The 20546-nt window shown below is 32.9% G+C and overlaps 1 protein-coding gene across 2 annotated transcripts in view; it reads left to right on the top strand.

The window, feature by feature from the left end:
- LOC149787366 (protein disulfide-isomerase TMX3-like) overlaps positions 1-20546 on the top strand; it is a 337613-nt gene that overhangs the window by 31651 nt on the left and 285416 nt on the right. For both annotated transcript variants that reach the window (XM_089977943.1, XM_089977942.1), the window contains exons 6-9: positions 1064-1178; positions 11041-11118; positions 17202-17268; positions 20091-20262. In XM_089977943.1, the coding sequence (XP_089834069.1) occupies positions 1064-1178; positions 11041-11118; positions 17202-17268; positions 20091-20262 (432 nt within the window). The remainder of the gene's footprint in view (positions 1-1063; positions 1179-11040; positions 11119-17201; positions 17269-20090; positions 20263-20546) is intronic.

The following is a 20546-nucleotide window of genomic DNA, read 5'->3' as shown; positions in this document are numbered from 1 at the left end:
TTTAGCCTTATTTTCTGACAGGCCAGCAGTCATTCCTAATTGATCATAGTTAGGAGTATTTTGCCTTATTTTCTGACAGGCCAGCAGTCGTTCCTAATTGATCATAGTTATGAGTATTTTGCTCTATTTTCTGACAGGCCAGCAGTCATTCCTAGTTGATCATAAGAGTATTTTGCCTTATTTTCTGACAGGCCAGCAGTCATTCCTAGTTGATCATAGTTAAGAGTATTTTGCCTTATTTTCTGACAGGCCAGCAGTCATTCCTAGTTGATCATAGTTAGGAGTATTTTGCCTTATTTTCTGACAGGCCAGCAGTCATTTCCTAGTTGATCATAGTTAGGAGTGTTTTGCCTTATTTTCTGACAGGCCAGCAGTCATTCCTAGTTGATCATAGTTAGGAGTATTTTGCCTTATTTTCTGACAGGCCAGCAGTCATTCCTAATTGATCATAGTTAGGAGTATTTTGCCTTATTTTCTGACAGGCCAGCGGTCATTCCTAATTGATCATAGTTAGGAGTGTTTTGCCTTATTTTCTGACAGGCCAGCAGTCATTCCTAGTTGATCATAGTTAGGAGTATTTTGCCTTATTTTCTGACAGGCCAGCAGTCATTCCTAATTGATCATAGTTAGGAGTATTTTGCCTTATTTTCTGACAGGCCAGCGGTCATTCCTAATTGATCATAGTTAGGAGTGTTTTGCCTTATTTTCTGACAGGCCAGCAGTCATTCCTAGTTGATCATAGTTAGGAGTATTTTGCCTTATTTTCTGACAGGCCAGCAGTCATTCCTAATTGATCATAGTTAGGAGTATTTTGCCTTATTTTCTGACAGGCCAGCAGTCATTCCTAGTTGATCATAGTTAGGAGTATTTTGCCTTATTTTCTGACAGGCCAGCAGTCATTCCTAATTGATCATAGTTAGGAGTATTTTGCCTTATTTTCTGACAGGCCAGCAGTCATTTCCTAGTTGATCATAGTTAGGAGTATTTTGCCTTATTTTCTGACAGGCCAGCAGTCATTCCTAGTTGATCATAGTTAGGAGTATTTTGCCTTATTTTCTGACAGGCCAGCAGTCAGAAAGCTGACAAGCATTGGGAAATTCAATGAAGTTGCCAGTGAACACAGTGGTGGTGCTTTCTTTGTCTTTGTATCAAATCAAGATCCTCATGATGATCTTTTTGTAAGTATGGGTTGATGTATACAAATATCTTAATAATGGAGTAATAATCAGTAAATTTTCATTATGAGCTTTTGGTATGGTCCAATATGCATTATCCATTGTCCATTGTCCATTATCCATTGTCCATTGTCCATTGTCCATTATCCATTGTCCATTGTCCGTCAATAATTGCTATTTTCAGCTTATTCTCATTTGGGATTTTGATTGTGTTGTCTGATTGACTCAGTTGCAACTTAGAGTATGAATTGTGACCAGTGATGATCTTCCTGGCTAGGTGGTAACTAGCAGTCATACAGCATGTGTCAGCAGCCAGTGATACATTCCCATAACCAATTTGTAACATCACTGCCGAGGGTGTTTATAGCACATGATCTTCAGAGCTTGCCTACCAACGTACCTTATTTATGTCAATGATTGTCATCAACCTTGTGCTACTTATGTGTGTATGTGTGTGCACATGTGCATGCATGCATGTCACACACATTACCCACTCTGCCATAGTAACCATAGCCAACATTCAAAATCCCACTCGAAGTTCGCAATTTGCGAGTGGAAAAATGTCATTTGCGAGCTCAGAAAATAACAGGTAGGCTATCATATGGTGTTATTTTTCACAAAAAAATCTTGATTTTCTATCTATTTAAAAAAAATTATTTATTTACTGGCAATCAATTTGACTAGCATTTTCAGTTTAGACACGAGTTGCAATTGCTGAGAACATAGAATTAGAATAACAATAATACTTTACTGTCTTGAATGCATGCCATGCGTGGAGAAGAGGCATGCATTGAGGCATATTTGGCACATACATACCCACCCCTTTCAGCTTATTGTCAGCTGTGCATCTGTACCGAAGTAACTCGGCAATATTTGGATCAGTTCAGATTCAGAAAAGTTGATTGCATTAGCAGCAAGCACCCTGTCCCACTCGGACAATATGTGGGTATCACGTTCTGTGTGTTAGTTTCTGCATGCTTTGATTTGGCTCTAGACACTTCCACCTTGCATGATCTGATACAGCTGGTTGTTAACTGACCACCGGCCGAGAGTTATGATCCCAGTCAAGCCATCGACAAATCGTACTTCACGGCTACAGGCAAACATCATGTGGGTGGACATAAGCGCAAGCTTGCAGTGGCTGATTTATAGGTTAGGTAAAATGTTTTTATAAAAACTGCAATTATTATGTTAACAAAAGAATTAATTAAATGTAAGTGTTTATTGTTATTAAAACGAAGACAAATATGTAATGTCAGTTTTTTATGTTTACCTGAACCTATTATATATTCGATGTTGACAGTAGTCGTCGTCTGTTCCTGTCCTCTCCCCCCATTTGTTGGCATTCTTTGGCTAGCAATTTGTCATAACAAATTGCGAGTTACTCATGGTTCCAATTTTCAAGGGTTGAGCATAGCTGTAAAGCAATATTCCATATACAGAAACATGCCAAACACTATTCAAAGAAATTAATCTACTTTTTTCTCTCCCAGTAACCAAATGTTCAAACTGTAATAAATGTGAAACCACATATTTCAATATCTGTGTGGAATTAATTATAAGAAATAAATCAGCATTACAATTAGGTTATTGATGCATAATTTCCATAGATTTGCTATTTTTTCTGGGATGATACAAATTTTATTTTTATATTTTCCTCTTACAAAAATGAGCATATAAGATACATGTGAAATGTTTGTCAATACATGCAGAATGCCCAAAATTTGTTTGAAATTAAAATCTCAACGTCTGAGATTTGACACTTTTCCACATTATTATTTATTTCGGCTGAATTCAGATTTATTTTTGAACAATTATCAAACTTTAGTTGTTAATTGTTAATAATTAGGGCTCTTATAATGTGCCAAGTCAGATATCTTTGTACAATAAAAACACACCTTTCCCAAGCTGAAATTGACATCATCTTTTGATGCTGTACTTTGTCAACATTTGATAACAGTGTTGACTGTGGTTTTATCTACTCAAGTCAAGTCTTTATTAGGAGAGACTTTTTGATTGTCAAATGGTGGTGGGGGAATAGGGTAAATGCTTCAAAACAAAATTGCCTTGTTCCAATTTTATTCTGTCCTTATTTTTCTTGAAACAAGTTTATCTTGTGATGAAAGGAAGAAAATAACCCTCTCAGAAGGAACATTCTAGCCCCATACGTCAAATGATCAGTCCCGTACAGTACACATGCGGTCCAAATATAACAAGTTCCGAGTTATCTGTATTCAGCCTTGTGATTGTGCCATTACTGCTCAAGGACTATGCATGTTGTTTGTACTTCAATGTTTTCAGTTTGTTTGGTTATTTTATTGTTGTCAATTTGGAATTAAATTGTCCATATCTCAAAGGATTACTTTTAATTTATTATAGGAAGATAAATTTATGCTTTTCAAGAAAAACTCATCAATTTGTGCCTCTCAATAATTAGTATTTTATTGAATAAAGTCAAAATTAATGAAAAAGAGGTTGATCAAGTTTTTCTAAATATACATGTACTGAATATAAAGACTTTTGAAATAATGTTTTCTTGTCTAAATATATATAATAATGACTAATTCTTCAAAGTGGTATCTGGTTGTAAATCGCTTTTGATGTTGCAGTCTTTCCATGGGTGGTCTGCATTCATTGGTGACTCAAATGTCAATCAGTAATGTCAACCAGCCCCTCCACAGTGGAGCTGCCATCATCATACCTGCTGATGGAGAGGTGGCAATTTATAGGTTTTTATCCCTCCACAATGGAGCGAAAGTGGAGGGGATCAAGTCACCCACCACAATGAATAGGGTTTCAAAAAATTGTGTGAACTGTACTGTACATAAGGGTAGACAACTTTGCTGATCTTAATATTAATTGTTGTTCTAATTTTAACACTAAAGTAGTTTTACCAAATCTGTAAACTTGCACCTTAGTTATCACCACAGAACTTCCAGACAAAAATTATCAGTCGCTATGGACTTTTATTATGGCAAACTGGTACCATAGGCTGTTGGGTAAAAAAGGGATATTGGGTCTAATTATTACCAGTGCAATGGGAAGTTACATTTTTTTTCCCGCTTTGCAGTGTTTTCAGTGTGACATCATAGCATGTGACATTCGATCCAGTTTACCTCTTGGTTGGCCTCATATAAATATCTTGACGTAATCTAGCACTGATTTTCTCATATGTATTTATTAGGGCATTTATATTATGATGTTCCACAGAATTTCGACTGACAAGATGCAAAATTAAGTGAATAATTGTTATTTAAAGGTATATGTATAAATGACACCTATTGCTGAAATAGTCTACTGATTGCCTTAACAACCTGTGTGACTTGTAAACAAATAAGACAAGTTTGTAGCCATTCTGTAAACACTCATGGCAATGATGTCATATAAAAGTTATAGAGTGCATGGCATATGCTATGTTATTTGTAGCTACCATCTGTCAGGTAAAAACATACATTTATGATAATAAGTGGCAAAAGAGCAAGTCTGAGAATGCATTTCAAATCTGTAGAAAAACCACTGGATCAATTTCAAACAAACTTGGCAGAGGGCATCCTGGCAAGGATACAAATGTTGCTGATCTCCCATCAAATATGCTTACCACTGCAAAAAAATAAAATTTAAATGGCTTCTTCTCAAACACCACTGAATAAAATTTGACAAAAGCATCATGCTTACATTTTTTTTTTTTTTTACAAATGATGTTGATCCAGTATGAAATATGGCTGCCATTACTAGGAATATGCAAATATTTAAACAACTTCTCAATAACTGCTGGACAGAAATTGATCAAGTTTGACACAAGATACCCTTACATGAAGGCCTTTTTGATGTTTGTACAGATTGTGCAAATATTTGATAAAATATGGCAGCCAATAGAAAACCTTAAAGTTATCTCTCCATAAAAAGCTATGGATAGGAGTGTGTTTGTGTGTGTGATTTGGATTTTTAATGTAGCTTTAACAATTTTTAAATGGATAGGATTGGACCAAACTTGGCTGCAAACATTTAAAGTTTGTAAAAATGACGCTGATCCAGCGTCAATTATGGCCACCATTACTAGAGCGCCTACAAACAGCTTCTCTAAAACTAATGACCAAAATTTGACCAAATTTGACAGAAGGCATTTTGGCATAATGACCTTTTATGTTCTTATGGATGATGCTAATTTATCATCAAATGTAACTGAAGTTACTAAAAATTTAAAATTGTGAAAATATCAGTAAGCATCACATTAACTCGGATTTCTTGCCAACTGTCCGTGCATTTGGTTCTAGGTAGCTCAAGGACAGGTGAGTGATTTTAGATCCACATGGGCCACTTGTTAGTATGTGTGCAGTCCTACATAAATTGGGCTCACATTTATGAGTAGCAAAATGTTTATTATTTATACGCTATGTTGTTTTATGTGCCCAAATTGTTTATTTTTACCTGGCTGCCACTGGGTTACATTTAGGATGCCTGATCATGTAAAAGAATGAAAATTCAGATTTCCTGCAAAATTTCCAATTTTATATTGGCAAAGTTGCACAGAAAATAAGAATTGTGTGGATTTTTGATGGATAATACACTATTTTTTTTTATTTAAAAATCCTAGTTGTCACTCTCACTGGATGCTTTCTTTTCGTAGTTGTCAATCATGTCACATATTTCTTGTGTGTCAAATGCTGAGATCAAAATGAAAGGTCAGGAGAGAGCATGTTTGATGCTGAGGTTAGCATTGTGGGACAATGCATTAAATGGCAAAACCAGTCACTTTTTAATCATTTTATCAGTAATACTTCTACTAATGGTCAGAGTGCAAATATTTCTATCAATAGGCACACTGACACTGAACAGATTAATCTTCCGGCTGATCAGATGATGCTAGTGATAATGTCCATCAGAATAGTGGTGCTGTATCCGAGGGTCCATCCAGTGACAAGAAAAAAAATATTCATTCAATTCAGACTGGAAAACAAATCGGCTTTGACTGGAAATGAATGAAAAATATATTAGATGCTTTGCAGTTGATGTGTAAAACTGGCAAAGAAAATTCCTTTAACTCGTACTTTATCTAAATACTCCTTTAACTAAATACTTGTATCAGGACATCAACCTGTGATTGATGCATTGAATTACCAGGTCTCATAAATACATTGGTATTACTTCCAGAATAAATTTGCAAAACTTTTGCAATTAGGAAAGCTTTGCAAAATTTAGATGTTACGTCTGTGAATCGAGTAAAATTAAGAGATGAAGAATTTGTATTTTATTCTTTTTCATGATATAAACATAAAGTTTCCATTTAAATTTTATTCCTTTTCATGGTATAAATATAAAGTTTCAGTTTAAATTTTATTCCTCTTCATGGTATAAACATAAAGTTTCAGTTTAAATTTTATTCCTCTTCATGGTATAAACATAAAGTTTCAGTTTAAATTTTATTCCTCTTCATGGTTTAAACATAAAATTTCAGTTTAAGTTTTATTTCTCTTCATGGTATAAACATAAAGTTTCAGTTTAAATCTTATTCCTCTTCATGGTATAAACATAAAGTTTCAGTTTAAATTTATTCCTCTTCATGGTATAAACATAAAGTTTTTATTCCTCTTCATGGTTTAAACATAAAGTTTTTATTCCTCTTCATGGTATAAACATAAAGTTTTTATTCCTCTTCATGGTTTAAACATAAAGTTTGTATTCCTCTTCATGGTTTAAACATAAAGTTTTTATTCCTCTTCATGGTATAAACATAAAGTTTCAGTTTAAATTTTATTCCTCTTCATGGTATAAACATAAAGTTTCAGTTTAAATTTATTCCTCTTCATGGTATAAACATAAAGTTTTTATTCCTCTTCATGGTATAAACATAAAGTTTTTATTCCTCTTCATGGTATAAACATAAAGTTTCAGTTTAAATTTTATTCCTCTTCATGGTATAAACATAAAATTTCAGTTTAAGTTTTATTCCTCTTCATGGTATAAACATAAAGTTTCAGTTTAAGTTTTATTCGTCTTCATGGTATAAACATAAAGTTTTTATTCCTGTTCATGGTATAAACATAAAGTTTTTATTCCTGTTCATGGTATAAACATAAAGTTTTTATTCCTGTTCATGGTATAAACATAAAGTTTTTATTCCTCTTCATGGTATAAACATAAAGATTTTATTCCTCTTCATGGTATAAACATAAAGTTTCAGTTTAAATTTTATTCCTCTTCATGGTATAAACATAAAGCTTTTATTCCTCTTCATGGTATAAACAAAGTTTCAGTTTAAGTTTTATTCGTCTTCATGGTATAAACATAAAGTTTTTATTCCTCTTCATGGTATAAACATAAAGTTTTTATTCCTCTTCATGGTTTAAACATAAAGTTTTTATTCCTCTTCATGGTATAAACATAAAGTTTTTATTCCTCTTCATGGTATAAACATAAAGTTTTTATTCCTCTTCATGGTATAAACATAAAGTTTTTATTCCTCTTCATGGTATAAACATAAAGTTTTTATTCCTCTTCATGGTATAAACATAAAGTTTTTATTCCTCTTCATGGTTTAAACATAAAGTTTTTATTCCTCTTCATGGTATAAACATAAAGTTTTTATTCCTCTTCATGGTATAAACATAAAGTTTCAGTTTAATGCAGAGTTTTAATCACTTCTGAAAGTATGTGTATGAAGGCAGCCATGCTGTCTTCAATTATGACCCATGTGCCATATACTATGGAGAGAAATATCTGTGTTTGTCCATATGCTGTTTTTGTTGCTATTTAATTATTTAATGAAGACTGACTGGATATAGACTACTTAATGAAGACTGACTGGATATAGACTACTTAATGAAGACTGAATGGATATAGACTACTTAATGAAGACTGAATGGATATAGACTACTTAATGAAGACTGAATGGATATAGACTACTTAATGAAGACTGAATGGATATAGGCTACTTAATGAAGACTGAATGGATATAGACTACTTAATGAAGACTGAATGGATATAGACTACTTAATGAAGACTGAATGGATATAGACTACTTAATGAAGACTGAATGGATATAGGCTACTTAATGAAGACTGAATGGATATAGGCTACTTAATGAAGACTGAATGGATATAGACTACTTAATGAAGACTGAATGGATATAGGCTACTTAATGAAGACTGAATGGATATAGACTACTTAATGAAGACTGAATGGATATAGACTACTTAATGAAGACTGAATGGATATAGACTAAATGGATCCAGGCTACTTAATGAAGAATGAAAGATATAAATTACTTCATGAAAACTGAAAGATATAGACTACATAATGAAGACAGAATTATATAGACTACTTCATGAGGTCTGAATGGATATGGACTACTTCTTCAGTACTGGATGGATATAGACTACTTCATGAAGACTAAATGGATACAGATGACTTCATGAAGACTGAAAAATATTGACTGCTTCATTAAGACTAAAATATATAGACTAATTCATGAAGACTGAAAGATATAGACTACTTCATGAGGGCTGAATGGATATGGACTACTTCATGAATACTGGATGGATATAGACCACTTCATGAAGACTGAATACATTTAGAGTACTTCATGGGGACAGAATGGATATAAACTATTTCATGAGGACTTTCATGGATATAGACTACTTTATGAAGATTGAGTCAATTGTTATGACTCTATGGTCATAAACTAAGTAACAGACAGAAGCAGAACCAAGTTATAAAATGAAAATGTAAGAGGAACTAACAGCATTATGAATTGAATCCAAAATAATCCTTAAAATGTTCTATTCAAATCGAAAAGAATCGAATGTTCCAAATGAATTTTAGATCTTTAAATATACAGGTCTGCCAAAAGTACTGATGTGTCATATTGGCTTTGTCTAGAACTCATCTCAAATAATATCTAAATATAACAGTTAATATTTCTAAAGACTGATGTTACAACAAGAACGTAAGAAATAAGACTGACTGAAATTGTCCAGCTCTATGCACTTATATACAAGCGAAAGAGTTGGAAACACACTTACCCACTACTCGTACAAATATCCCACATTGTAAAAGAATGCACCTGACCTAACCCATCCAGTAGGAAACAAATGAATTCTTCTAAGAGCCTACCTGATCCCACCAGCCAATGAGAAATTACCCCAAAGTTGTCAATAAGTCTTATTATTAATACTATTATTAATTGCCGTAAACATCTATGTCAATAACTATTTATAGATCTTATGCAATCTACACTCTTAATATCTTCAAACAGAGTTTTATGTCCATGCGTTACAATATTTAGGTATCTGATATCTTAACTGTAGGTGATCATTACAGTTTACAGTCATGAAAAAGAATTACACATACTGCTGATACAGTCATGTACCAAGATTTACAAAAATTAGAAATATACATAACACAGTATAGACCATATTTAGTTTTGCTAGCATATGTTCTAAGTTTGACAAAGACTCGTCCATTCATGTTTAGTACACAAGCTTTTTAACTTCCGAGTATAAATTTTTAATGTAATTCCTAGACGTATGTTGCAGTTTTCTTTAAAAACATGCTATAATGATAGCTGAGTTTTTTTGTATCATATATTCTCGTTTAAGTCCAACTGCAAAGAAACATAGACCCTGCTCTGTCATTGTGTAATGTGCCAGCAGATCAGGGTCTATATTATTTGTTCTATTAATTAATCCTTACAAACTACATAGACCCAGATCTGCTGGTACATTATGCAATAGCAGATCTGGGTCTGTGGAGGTTACAGTTGGACTTGACTTACAGGTGGGTATATGTGGTATTTTGTTTTGTTGCAGAGTAATCCAACAAAGTATACAATACCTCAAAAACAGAATTATCCTCTACTTGACAACACTTTAAAACAAACGGAAAATATTTGATGCCTTTAATCTAAAAACACTGACTTGGATGTTTATAAGAATTATGTATCCAGTGCTGCTTGTTTGCTCAAAATCTATTATTAAATACCAGATTACTCTGTTGTTGAAGACATGTTGAGAATCTTTTTCATGTGAAGATTCAGCCACAAAACTCATTAAAGTCAAGCAACCTTGATTGCTGCAGATCTGTGCCATTCGGTTGGTTAAAATTTATCACCAGTTGATTGGCCCAAATAGTAATCACTCCTGTGGAGCAGATCTGTCATTTGGTTAGTTAAAATTTATCACCAGTTGATTGGCCCAAATAGTAATCAGTCCTGTGGAGCAGATCTGTCATTTGGTTGGTTAAAATTTATCACAAGTTGATTGGCCCAAATAATAATCACTCCTGTGGAGCAGTTTAGCATAGCTGTTATAGGTCAGTCAAGAAATACCAACTTTTAAGAGAATTTTGGTTGCATTTCTGTCCTGCCCTTGTATAACACATCACTGGACACAACAGACTTAATAACACCTTGGTGAAATAGGTATTTGGCTATCATCAAAGTATGATGGGTCTGTGAAAGGGAGAAAAGGTAAGATAAAAATGGGATGCAGAGTTACCTAATAAAGTCAATTCTTCCTTAAAAAATTAATAATAACTTTCACAGATTCAAAGAAAAAATGTTCAAGGACAGGTTCATGAAGAAATTGAGAACTCAGTAGCATAGATGCTTTTGGGGTTGAGATTAAGTGTCTTATATGGTTTCAAGTCTATGTATTCATTTTTCAATTTTGTCCTGCAACATTTTTAAGTGTTATTACTCTCTTTATATTTATACCTTTGTACATCTTTATTTTGCAAGATCTTTTCTTTTAAAAATAGGTAACTTTTTGTATATTTAAACTTAAGAATATATATACATGTATCTGTTAAATATTATTTTCTTTCTTAAATTGAAACATTATGCCATGATTTATCACACATTTTACAGGAAAAGTATTCTGCTGTGGCGGAAGAAAAGCGGGTTTTTACATATTTTTATGCTGGAGAACAAAAGATTCTTCCACAGGTAAGAGATCATAGAGTATCTTTTAACAAAAGATTCTTCCGCAGGTAAGAGATCATACAGTATCTTTTAACGAAAGATTCTTCCACAGGTAAGAGATCATAGAGTCTTTTTCAAGTCATATTTTGGAAGGAAACAAGGCAAGTATGCAGCAATTGAATCTCACAATGAGAGAGGTTTCAGATCAAAATTTTATTTCTTCAGTGACAAATTTGGAAGATGTTATGTGAATTTTCCATATTTGATGTAATGCTCACACTGTGGACATTGGAAGATGTAAAGTGAATTTACCATATCTAATATAATACACATATGCACACTGAGGAATTTGGTAGATGTAAAGTGAATTTACCCTATCTAATATGATACACATATGCACACTGAGGAATTTGGTAGATGTAAAGTGAATTTACCCTATCTAATATGATACACATATGCACACTGAGGAATTTGGTAGATGTAAAGTGAATTTACCCTATCTAATATGATACACATATGCACACTGAGGAATTTGGTTGATGTAAAGGGAATTTACCCTATCTAATATGATACACATATGCACACTGAGGAATTTGGTAGATGTAAAGGGAATTTACCCTATCTAATATGATACACATATGCACACTGAGGAATTTGGTAGATGTAAAGTGAATTTACCCTATCTAATATGATACACATATGCACACTGAGGAATTTGGTAGATGTAAAGTGAATTTACCCTATCTAATATGATACACATATGCACACTGAGGAATTTGGTAGATGTAAAGTGAATTTACCATATCTAATATGATACACATATGCACACTGAGGAATTTAGTAGATGTAAAGTGAATTTACCCTATCTAATATGATACACATATGCACACTGAGGAATTTGGTAGATGTAAAGTGAATTTACCCTATCTAATATGATACACATATGCACACTGAAGAATTTGGTAGATGTAAAGTGAATTTACCATATCTAATATAATACACATATGCACACTGAGGAATTTGGTAGATGTAAAGTGAATTTACCCTATCTAATATGATACACATATGCACACTGAGGAATTTGGTAGATGTAAAGTGAATTTACCCTACCTAATATGATACACATATGCACACTGAGGAATTTGGTAGATGTAAAGTGAATTTACCCTACCTAATATGATACACATATGCACACTGAGGAATTTGGTAGATGTAAAGTGAATTTACCCTATCTAATATGATACACATATGCACACTGAGGAATTTGGTAGATGTAAAGTGAATTTACCCTATCTAATATGATACACATATGCACACTGAGGAATTTGGTAGATGTAAAGTGAATTTACCCTATCTAATATGATACACATATGCACACTGAGGAATTTGGTAGATGTAAAGTGAATTTAATATGTTTGATGCATAATACACATAGGATTTTAGAAGATGTAAAGTCATTTTACTGTATTTGATGTAATACACACACACTGTTTATTTTTGATGAATAAAGTGAGTTTACCATGTTCGTTGTAATACACATACACTGAGGACTGGGAAAGATGTAAAGTGAATTGACCAGATTTGATGTATTGCACACACTGTTCTCAGCAATTCTTACTTGGGTGAATTTCATGATGTGAAAGCTGCTCATATGTGTAAACCAGCATTGTGTTAAATGATGTCCCCATATTTCAGAATTGCTCCCTTTATTTATTTTGGGAGCTCTATTCCATGGGGTTGCATTCTGCTTGTGCTATTAAAATATGTGGAAGATCCATTTGTGAGACTTATTTAAACCACAGGAAGAGCACATTATGATAAGTTCCAAGCTAATCATGGTGTTCTAGACAGATGTTAGCAGCTGGTTTCATTTATGAGGCTTGCTGGAATCATGATTCATGTAGTAAATAATTGAATATTTAAAAGTTAAATTTTGATAATGAAATAGGGATGTGTACAGGTATCATGTGGAATATGATATTTATTTTCATGATAGCATCAGTATGTGTTTTGTAAAGATCAACATTTTTCTTGGCTCCAAAATTCCTAGATTGGGGAAGGGTTGTATCATTTGTTCATTGGGGCTGTTAAATTTAGGGCTTTGTAGCAACCATGAAAATTGGTTCCAAACAAAAATGTGTAGATTCAAAGTATCTCATTCAGACAGACAGCTAATAAGAAAATTCTTCCTTGATAAAGTTTGGGATAAATAATACATGTTCCTTATAACGTTTTAATTATTTTTAATGTAGGTGTGTAAAACTGTCAATAGTAGCCATGTATGGGATAAAACAAAACTAGCCTTTGTTCACAGGTGACGTCTGTATCCAGGTAGATCTTTCAGACTTATTTGGAATAAAATATTATTATTACTAATATTATTATTATTGATATTAGTAGCAGTTATGGTAGTAGTAGTAGTATTAACATTTAATTTCATTCACTGTTGAACAAAATCATAAAATGCATGTATATGATGTTCTCTCCCAATGTCTGTTCCATACGAGATTACTATACCATGTTCCATACAAGATTCCTATACCATGTTCCATACAAGATTCCTGTACCATGTTCCATACAAGATTCCTATACCATGTTCCATACGAGATTACTATACCATGTTCCATACAAGATTCCTATACCATGTTCCATACGAGATTACTATACCATGTTCATTTAAATTCATCCTTTAAGTTAAATAGTCACTGATGCTCAAAATGAAGAAAACAAATTAATTAAAAATTTTCTGATCTTTGTATTGTACATCATCACAAAACACCAATTTCACTACTAATTGATATTTTTACAAAGAGGCTGCTTAGGTGAGAGACCTGTGATGAATGGGGTATGAAAAGAAGCTTAATATGGCTATTGTTACTAACACATGAACCAAAACTGACAGCTTATACAGACAAGTTTGGTAAATGACCCCTGACCGAAATGAAATGGGTTGAATTTATATCTCTTCAGAGATTTTAAAATTTTATAAAAGTCAATTTGCCAGTTGACAGGAAATTAACACTTATTCACCTTAAGATCAGTGACATAAAATATTTGACAAGATGATTGTTTACATCTGGTAAGCATATCAGCTGCCAGATTTTATGTTTGCAGGATTTTTGTGCCTTTTAACTTTTCTTTTATTCCACCTCCTTTATTTGGATCAAAAGACATAATTAACGTGATAATACAAAGGAGGTCAGCTTTTAATTCTGTGCGACAATACAAATAATTCCACAAGTCAGTTATCAAAACACGGTCAGCACTTAATTAGGTTCTCAGAAAACGCTCGCAGACATAGCTGTTATGATAGATTGACATATTTTATGTTTAATTACAAAAGGAGACATTGCATTTATGATGATTACACTTAAAGGATCTAAAAGATAGAACTAGAATTCAAATTTCAGTTGATAAAAGAGATATTTAATTTGTATTTATTTTATTAAAGTACTGCCTCCACTCGACGTAAGTGACATTTTCATTGATTGAAATTTCTTTACGTATCGTTAATTGCGGTGTACTAGGAATGTCTTTTGGAAAGAAAATGTAAATAATTGTATGACCTGGTTTCACAATGTTGATTAAAATTTCCAGGTCCTATTTACTGTTTTCGACGATTAAACAAGTGATATATCAAAGTTTCCATTACAGTTTTGATCGTGAATTTCTTAAATTCAACAAACAGGGGTCAATTTGGGGGGTATTTTCTGGTTTAAAAAATGAGATCCACATCTGACCCCATGTTATAAGCGGGTTCACAAGTTATCAGGGCGTGAGTTATTGAGGGAGTGGTGTGTATGTATGTATGTATATATATATATATATATATATATATATATATATATATATATATATATATATATATATATATATATAAATACTGTCATACAGATTAGAGAATACACAGCAGATGCACTCACATGATGACCTAGTAATTAATTATCTATCTACACAGTCCTTCCAGAGTCCTACAGAAGAAATCAAGGTATATAGGATTAATTATAGATAATTACAAATATACGTCAAACAACGAAAAGTGCTCTCCCTGGATTCTACAGGAAAATGCATGATAATACTAGGCAGTGTGTGCTATACATAAGTTTTTATACCACCAACTTAGTAGGATCATTTTTTGTCGATGTGTTCTTAGTGATGATGGAATATAGGGTAGTGCATGCCGGCAAGGTGATGGGTGCCATTTACATGCAGAACTGGGTTCAAATCTCCTTAGAGTATGAATTAAAAATTCTAACTTGTATGATAGTATTATTTGTATTAAAATATTAATTATGCCTAGTATGATCATGCATTCTCCTGTAGAATCCATGGATACGACTTTATGTTCTGTTTGGTGTGTGTGTGTGTGTGTGTGTTCACCAGTTGTTACTATTCTGCATCAGCAGTTTGCAAATCATGTAAAATCTCATTTCTCTGCCTTATAAAGAATATATATTCTTATTGATCACATCTACACCACTTTTGTTTAACTTTTTCATACATTCAGTAAAACCTGTCTTGAGAGACCATTGCTGTAAAAGACCATTTGTCTTGACAGACATGATAATCAGTGCATGAACTAATCAGTTGTATAGAGAGATACAACCTTGAATGAGAGACCACCTGTCTTGAGAGTCCACATTTTGTTGGTGGAATGGAGTGGCCTTTTTGAACAGGTTCTAATGTATTTGTGGAGCACATTTTGCATGCACGTCAGAATTTGTACTTGAATAAAAAATGTTAATGGAAGCAGCAATAATACAAACTCTTACCGAGCTCACAAAGGAAAGTTTTTGGGCCAGAAATCTCAGTTTTCCTATGGGCCTTCAATTTTCTACATACAGGAGTTCCTCTGGGACCTTCTTATGCATAGTCTTCTGAAGTTATTTAGAGAAAACTTCAAGAGACCAGTGAAACCTATTTCTTGTCACCATTCATTTTTTATATATAAAAAAAATGAAACAGGGGACAATAAGCATGGAATATATAATCATTCAGACTTGAATTTAGTCCTTTTCTGTGTGTAAGACTTTGCTAAATGTGATTTCCATATTTTTGTTTTAACCCTAAATATGAGAAAAATAATTTTATGAAATTTTATGAAACTGTAGGTAAATAAGAATATTGATACTTGATATTATATAAGATGGAGGAGATGATATTGATACTTGATATTAGATAAGGTGGAGGAGATGATCCATGATTAAGCTGTAGAAAATATGGCTGAGACTTTGTAAAGGCATTTTAATTATCTGACAGGCTTGAAACTCAACAGGGCATTTTAATTATCTGACAGGCTTGAAACTCAACAGGTCATTTTTAATTATCTGACAGGCTTGAAACTCAACAGGGCATTTTAATTATCTGACAGGCTTGAAACTCAACAGGGCATTTTAATTATCTGACAGACTTGAAACTCCACAGGGCATTTTAATTATCTGACAGGCTTGAAACTCAACAGGGCATTTTAATTATCTGACAGACTTGAAACTCAACAGGGCATTTTAATTATCTGACAGGCTTGAAACTCAACAGGGTATTTTAATTATCTGACAGGCTTGAAACTCAACAGGGTATTTTAATTATCTGACAGGCTTGAAACTCAACAGGGCATTTTAATTATCTGACAGACTTGAAACTCAACAGGGCATTTTAATTATCTGACAGGCTTGAAACTCAACAGGGCATTTTAATTCTCTGACAGACTTGAAACTCAACAGGGCATTTTAATTATCTGACAGACTTGAAACTCAACAGGGCATTTTAATTATCTGACAGACTTGAAACTCATCAGGGCATTTTAATTATCTGACAGGCTTGAAACTCAACAGGGCATTTTAATTATCTGACAGGCTTGAAACTCAACAGGGTATTTTAATTATCTGACAGGCTTGAAACTCAACAAGGTATTTTAGTTGTCTGATAGACTTGAAACTCAAGAAGGCATTTTAATTGTCTGATAGACTTGAAATTAGGAATATAGTTGTCCCCAGCTGACAAATTCTCTTTCAGTGAATTTGGTTTTGGAAGACAAAAATGTTTTTAAATGAGAAAGTCAATGAAATTTTTCAAAGTTGTAAGTGTTAAGATTATTTTTCTTATTTCAGGAAGTAAAAGTGAAGGCAGTGCCCACAATTCTTGTTTTCAAAGACAGAACTTACTTTGAATATGAGGGTATGTATTTTTGTTAGTACTTCAATTAAATGTAATGAAGCCATGGTGTTTGCAGTCATGATTCACATGTAAATTTTTTTCCCCATAATAGCAGTGGTAAAGTACTTAGTTTTACCCCTGTCTGTTTGTCTGTCTTCCATCCATCTTACCTTGATGACATTTGGTATTTCAGTCAGTTTTCTGGTACTCTAGGGGTGACTATTCAGGTTTGAAGCACAATTTTCTAATTATTATCCATTTGAATATTGTGCAGATAATGAATACATAACGTCAGTCAGGGTATTATCAGACGAATATTAAATGAAATGCAGTAATAAGACTTATCTGTTTAAGTTTTTCCTGCCGAATGGAATTGATGTTAGCAAATAACCTCAAATGCTATTTTGCAGCATCCATTTTGAACATAAAAGTATGACATGAACATGCTGGGTCATACAAAATAGAGGCTCAACACAGGGTATTCTCGGACATTTATTTGTATTTTTTTTTAAAAATGTTTAAACCCTAATATATGTAATTTAATCAGGCACAAGAAATAAATTAAAGAAGACAATGTAAATATTCAAAATTTTGGTTATGTTCGACAAGATTGTTACCTTCTGTATAAAAATTGCATAATGGGGTTTCAAAAATGTTTAAATGAACTATGTAACCAAAACATTCAGTTATTGCTGATGTCAACAATGCCAGAAAGGTGAGTACTATTTTATTTTCCAGTTACCCAAGTGCAATAAAAGAATTTATGTCATTTATGCTTCAAGATAATCTTTTTGTTTTTTAACATTAATAGTCCATGATTTATCAAGCTAGGGATTGTTGTAAACATTTCATTATGTCTTAATAATGTGTATTACACTGTTATGTAAACAGTCTTGATGTCATGTGAAAGCTAAAACTTGTTAAAATGAAATATTTAGATAATAATAATAATAACAAACAAGTTGGTGAGAAGATTTTATTTTATTGTCACTGGTGAGGGTAGAGTACTGACATATTTGATTCCTCATTAATTAATTAATTAATCACAAATGTTATCAATGCAGTTTTGCTGGGAATACCAACTCAGTCATCTACAATATCAGTTGGAGTGGTTTTAATCTTCTTTACCAGCTTAATTTATTTGAAATATTTACCAACTGGTTGTACTTCATAACCTGCTACATGTATTTCAAACGTCCGATAATACCCCGTTCAGGTGTACCCCTATATATTTATGAACCAAACAAGCGAAGTTCAATGCAGGTATCATAGTAAACATTCAGTCAAACAGAACAAGAATTGGTCTATACCATGTCAGAGTCATAAGCTGTGTCAGGCAATTTTTTTCTCTGGGAATGCAATAATATGGTTTTGGAATTAACTATTTGAATACCAGAAGTGCAGCAAAAGTCACTCGCTTTAGTACAAAATACATTTTTCACCTTTTTTAATTAGAGTATTATCCTATTTCAAAACATGAACATGATGAGGTCGGGTGTTACATATGATAATATATTTATAGGTTACTACTTTTCGTTTAAATAGTTTTTTTAATTTTTATTGGTTTGTCTGATAATACACGTTGACCGATAATACCCTGACATTAAACTGGTATTGTTTTAAGGTTACACAATAATGGTAATTCTACTGTAAAATGCAATACCTCTTTCTTGACCTTGACCTGAACTAAATTGTACTCTTTTGAGACCCCAAATACCACTGAGTTAATTTTCTGTATTGAAAGAAAGAGAAAGCTCTTAACACTAAAACTTCATTAAACTGATTAAGTGATTAAAGTTTAACTTTAGTGATGAAAGTTTAAATGTTATATACTGTTAGAACTATGTATAAAATTTAGTCATCCCTAGTTGACATTGATTAAACGTTTGTATAGTTTTATGTTGATTACTGGTCAATGTCATTGGGCAACATCCAATTGCACATTCAACACAATCTCATTACACTGACACAAAATGGCTTTATTTTATTGATGGAGGGCTTTTTCCATATGATAGGTTTACTTTGGGTTAATCAACTTGCAATCTGGATCAATTAATTCAGATGTGCATCTTTTTGATATATTATGCACTCACCTATACTATAACATAGTTGTCTGCCAGCATGTTAATTTGATTAGGCCAAAAATCTGAAGTAATGTTTGATCAGGACATACTCAGTGAGTAATGTTGTTTGAATGATACAAGTTTTTATGCTTCCACTGCTGGCAGAGGGATATCTATATTTGTTCCTTTCCATTTGTCCTTCCATCCATATGTATGTATGTTTGTGTGTTAGTCCATTCATAGAAACTACTTTTTGTAGACATTGTAATTTGACAAGCATATTTTTATGCATGCATAGATAACCTGATTAGATTTTATGGTATTATTTGTACAGATTCAGTAATATACCTATTTTTTGAAAACATTTTAACGAAAAACTTGCTAGCAAAGTTACTCAAAAACCACTAGAGGTAAACAAATTAAATTTAGCAGGCCTATTTGTATTTACATTTAGATGACCTGGTTATTTTATTTTTCAAGATTTCCAACTTTGTGGCTTTGAACTTTCTGATCCATGATGGTGGCAAACATTTTGATCCACATTGGTGCAATGTTGTTAGTCTGCAGTGGTGCATTATGTGTTTCAGGTTTGAAAAATCTTTTTTGTTTTTGTATCTTTAGGATAATGAATAAAACATTGCAAACTTAATGCTGGTACCTATCATGTCTTTTAAGTGATACAAAATGTTTTAATCACTGAAATGTTGAGTCATTAGTGTTACACTGTATGAATAAATTAATTAATCGATGATTATGATTATTATTATTTTATTTATTCAGCTCCTGATAGTGTAGCCACAATGTCCTCTGTCCAGTCCTGGGTAAACGGAGAAAGATACCCAGCGTTTCCCAAAATATCTGGTGGAAATATTAATGAGATGGCAGATCTAGGGAAATATCTCGTCATTGTGGTTGTGGAAGAAGCAAAAGAAAGAAAGACCTCAAGTACAAGGTAGGAAACTTTTAAATGATTTTTGTGCAGTATGAATTCTTCATTTTGATATGCAACAGAAAATGAGAACTGATAGCTGTTGCTGCTTAAGATCAGGCCCAGAACCTGAAGCATCAAAGTCAGGCACTCATACCACTTGACTGAATGGTCTGGACCGGCTGTGCTGGTCTGTAAGTGACTTTCCTTATGTAACTTACACTGCATCTCATATACTCAGAATCTCACATGCCAGTTTTACCCTGAGACTGTTAAAATACAATCCCATAGCATCACCAGAAGTTGAA

This window comes from Sinohyriopsis cumingii, chromosome 12 (genome assembly GCF_028554795.1).
Source record: "Sinohyriopsis cumingii isolate HCF-2022 chromosome 12, ASM2855479v2, whole genome shotgun sequence".
Taxonomy (NCBI): domain Eukaryota; kingdom Metazoa; phylum Mollusca; class Bivalvia; order Unionida; family Unionidae; genus Sinohyriopsis; species Sinohyriopsis cumingii.
Note: the sequence above shows the minus strand (reverse complement) of the source record. Positions and strands in the feature narration are given on the sequence as shown.